At 44.1% G+C, this 2380-nt stretch overlaps 1 protein-coding gene across 1 annotated transcript; it reads right to left on the bottom strand.

Moving 5' to 3' along the window:
• Positions 1-984: 984 nt before the first annotated feature.
• LOC104496524 (zinc finger protein 513-like) lies at positions 985-1887 on the bottom strand. Its single transcript, XM_010139655.1, has 2 exons — positions 1882-1887; positions 985-1251 (listed from the first exon to the last, which is right to left on the bottom strand). The coding sequence occupies exons 1-2, from the start codon at positions 1885-1887 to the stop codon at positions 985-987; spliced, it is 273 nt and encodes a 90-aa protein (XP_010137957.1).
• Between the last annotated feature and the right edge of the window lie 493 nt (positions 1888-2380).

The raw sequence follows: 2380 nt of genomic DNA, 5'->3' as shown, positions 1-2380 counted from the left end.
GTCTCTTTGAAACAGTTGGGGGTTGTGCATTATGAAAATCACCCATGGAATGGAACAACAAATGTGTGGGCTATTTCCTGCCCATTAGCTGTGCTAATTACAACTCAGGTGATGTCCTTTCCCCCCTTAATTTCCACTTGAAAATTCACCTGCTACCCCTTTCCACAGGAGATGTTCGGGACTGGGAGATGAGCTGAACAGGATTATTGGCAATCTCTTCTCAGGTTCTTCGTGGCAGAGTCGTTCCTAGCACAGCCACGAAGCAAAACCATGACTGCAGAGCCCTCTCGTGGAGGAGATCCAGATGGTAAGAAAGGAGGAGATTTTTTGTTTCTTTGGGGTTTTTTGCATAGAATGAACAAGAAGAACATCCTGTGGTTTGCTGTGGCAGGAAAAAGTCTAAGCAAGACATCCTGCTCACCCCAGCATCTACTTCACCCAGTGTGGAATATCAACAAGTCTTCTAATGCTGTAGCAGGTTCCCAAATTCCCCGAGAGCTGAAATACAGAAGCCAGTACGCCTCTCATCTTTGCCTAACTTAATACTTCCAGTTAAGAGGGGGTATTAAAACTTCTGCCTAGAAGTTTTGTCACTTCTACTTGAAAATAGAGCCATGCTGTCTGAATGTCACAGACTGAGCCAATGTTTCTACTGCAAACGGCCGGAGAAAGATAGGTATTTCAATTACCCATTCTAATGGTCCTGGAGTTTCATGGTATCTTGTTCAAAAGTGGGTTGCAATCCTGCCTTTAGGAAAAGCTACCTTATTTAAAAAAAAAAAGTCTTCTAGAACCTCATGAGGTTCAACATGAGATCCTGATGTGGATCAAGGCAACCCCTGGTATCAATACAGGCTGGGGAATGAAGGGATTGACAGCAGCTATCCTTCACACAGAGGAAAGCTCTCCTTGCACCTACAAATTTCCACGAGTCAGGATCTCCTCTGGGAATACTTAACTTTTCAAATTGATGGGTGGCTGGTTTTACTGGGAGACAGAGGACGAGCTTTCCCCACATGAGCGTGAAGCCAGATGCTGTTTCAGGGACAGCCACTTGTTTGTGGAATAGGCGCAGTTCCTGCACTTGAAATCCACTGTCTTAACATGGGTGAATCTGTGTCTTTTCAGGTGACTGGAAGTACGAAACTTCTTCTGACACACACTGCAGCTGTAAGGTTTGTCCCCTGCGTGAATTCTTACATGAACTCCAAGGTTGCTTAACATATGAGTAGCATACTCGCACTTGGCACCCTGGTGGAGTCAGAATCTGTGTCTTTTCAGGTGACCGGAAGTACGAAACTTCTTCTGACACACACTGTAAGGTTTGTCCCCTGCGTGAATTCTTACATGAACTCCAAGGTTGCTTAACATATGAGTAGCATACTCGCACTTGGCACCCTGGTGGAGTCATAGCTGACTTGGTGCCAACAAATCACTTGTTTTTCTCCTCTGAACATCCAGCTCGATTCCACCGACTTCCAGACCAAGCAAGGAACAGACACCATTTGAACCTTCTGAGGAATCAAAATTGCTTTCTGGACATATGCCTACATACATTTCATGATGATATTCAAGATTCTCCAAAGAGCTGTCTATGAGGATGTGGGAAAACAACTAATATGGGGAGGTGAGGGAAACACTGTTCCCAAGATTTTAGCTCACACCTTGACACGAAGAGCAGCCATGAAGCAGCTTGCTGATCCCATGAATGGAATGCGGTTACCATGGATAAGGTCTACTGCAGCCCAGTGCAATGTACCATACCTCTGAAGGAGGGAGGGAGTAACGTGGAGACGATATGCTCCAACCTTGTTCCTGGAGGTAACAATGGGCTGCTATAGTTTACTACAATAACCACTATCACGAAAGATGGATCGCAACCGCCATGCCAGCAAAAATGGTGAAATTGTATCCTCAAGGTGAACTTTGCTCATTATAATGTCATTATAATACAAAAACACACCTCCATCCCAAAGGCTACCCACTGCCAAGGTATGACCACTCCCCACTGGGCATACACCCTATACATAAAGGTACACCTGTACCTTTAAATGTGAAGTGAGAGATTTTTAATCCAATCAGAATAAAAAGAATTTATGACTAGAGTCACTCAAACTCCACCTAAAAGCATAGAAACAATATAAAAAGTGGTGAATTAATAGGGGATTTGGGGAGCGAACCAGAAGACCACCATAGAAACTTTGGGATCGGTCAACGGGCTGAATCTATCTTCTCCCCAACCCCCAGAGGGACGCCTATTGGATCAGAGCTCTGTGTTCTGCGTGCTTAAATATTAACATCAGGCTAGCTATTAATAATCATTAGTGTTTAGGTTTGTTTGTATGTTTAGCTTTGTATGTGTCTAGTGTTTGCTTTAAAT

Source organism: Buceros rhinoceros, unplaced genomic scaffold (assembly GCF_000710305.1).
Source record: "Buceros rhinoceros silvestris isolate BGI_N320 unplaced genomic scaffold, ASM71030v1 scaffold3717, whole genome shotgun sequence".
Lineage (NCBI taxonomy): Eukaryota > Metazoa > Chordata > Aves > Bucerotiformes > Bucerotidae > Buceros > Buceros rhinoceros.
This window is presented reverse-complemented; position numbering and strand designations above follow the sequence as displayed.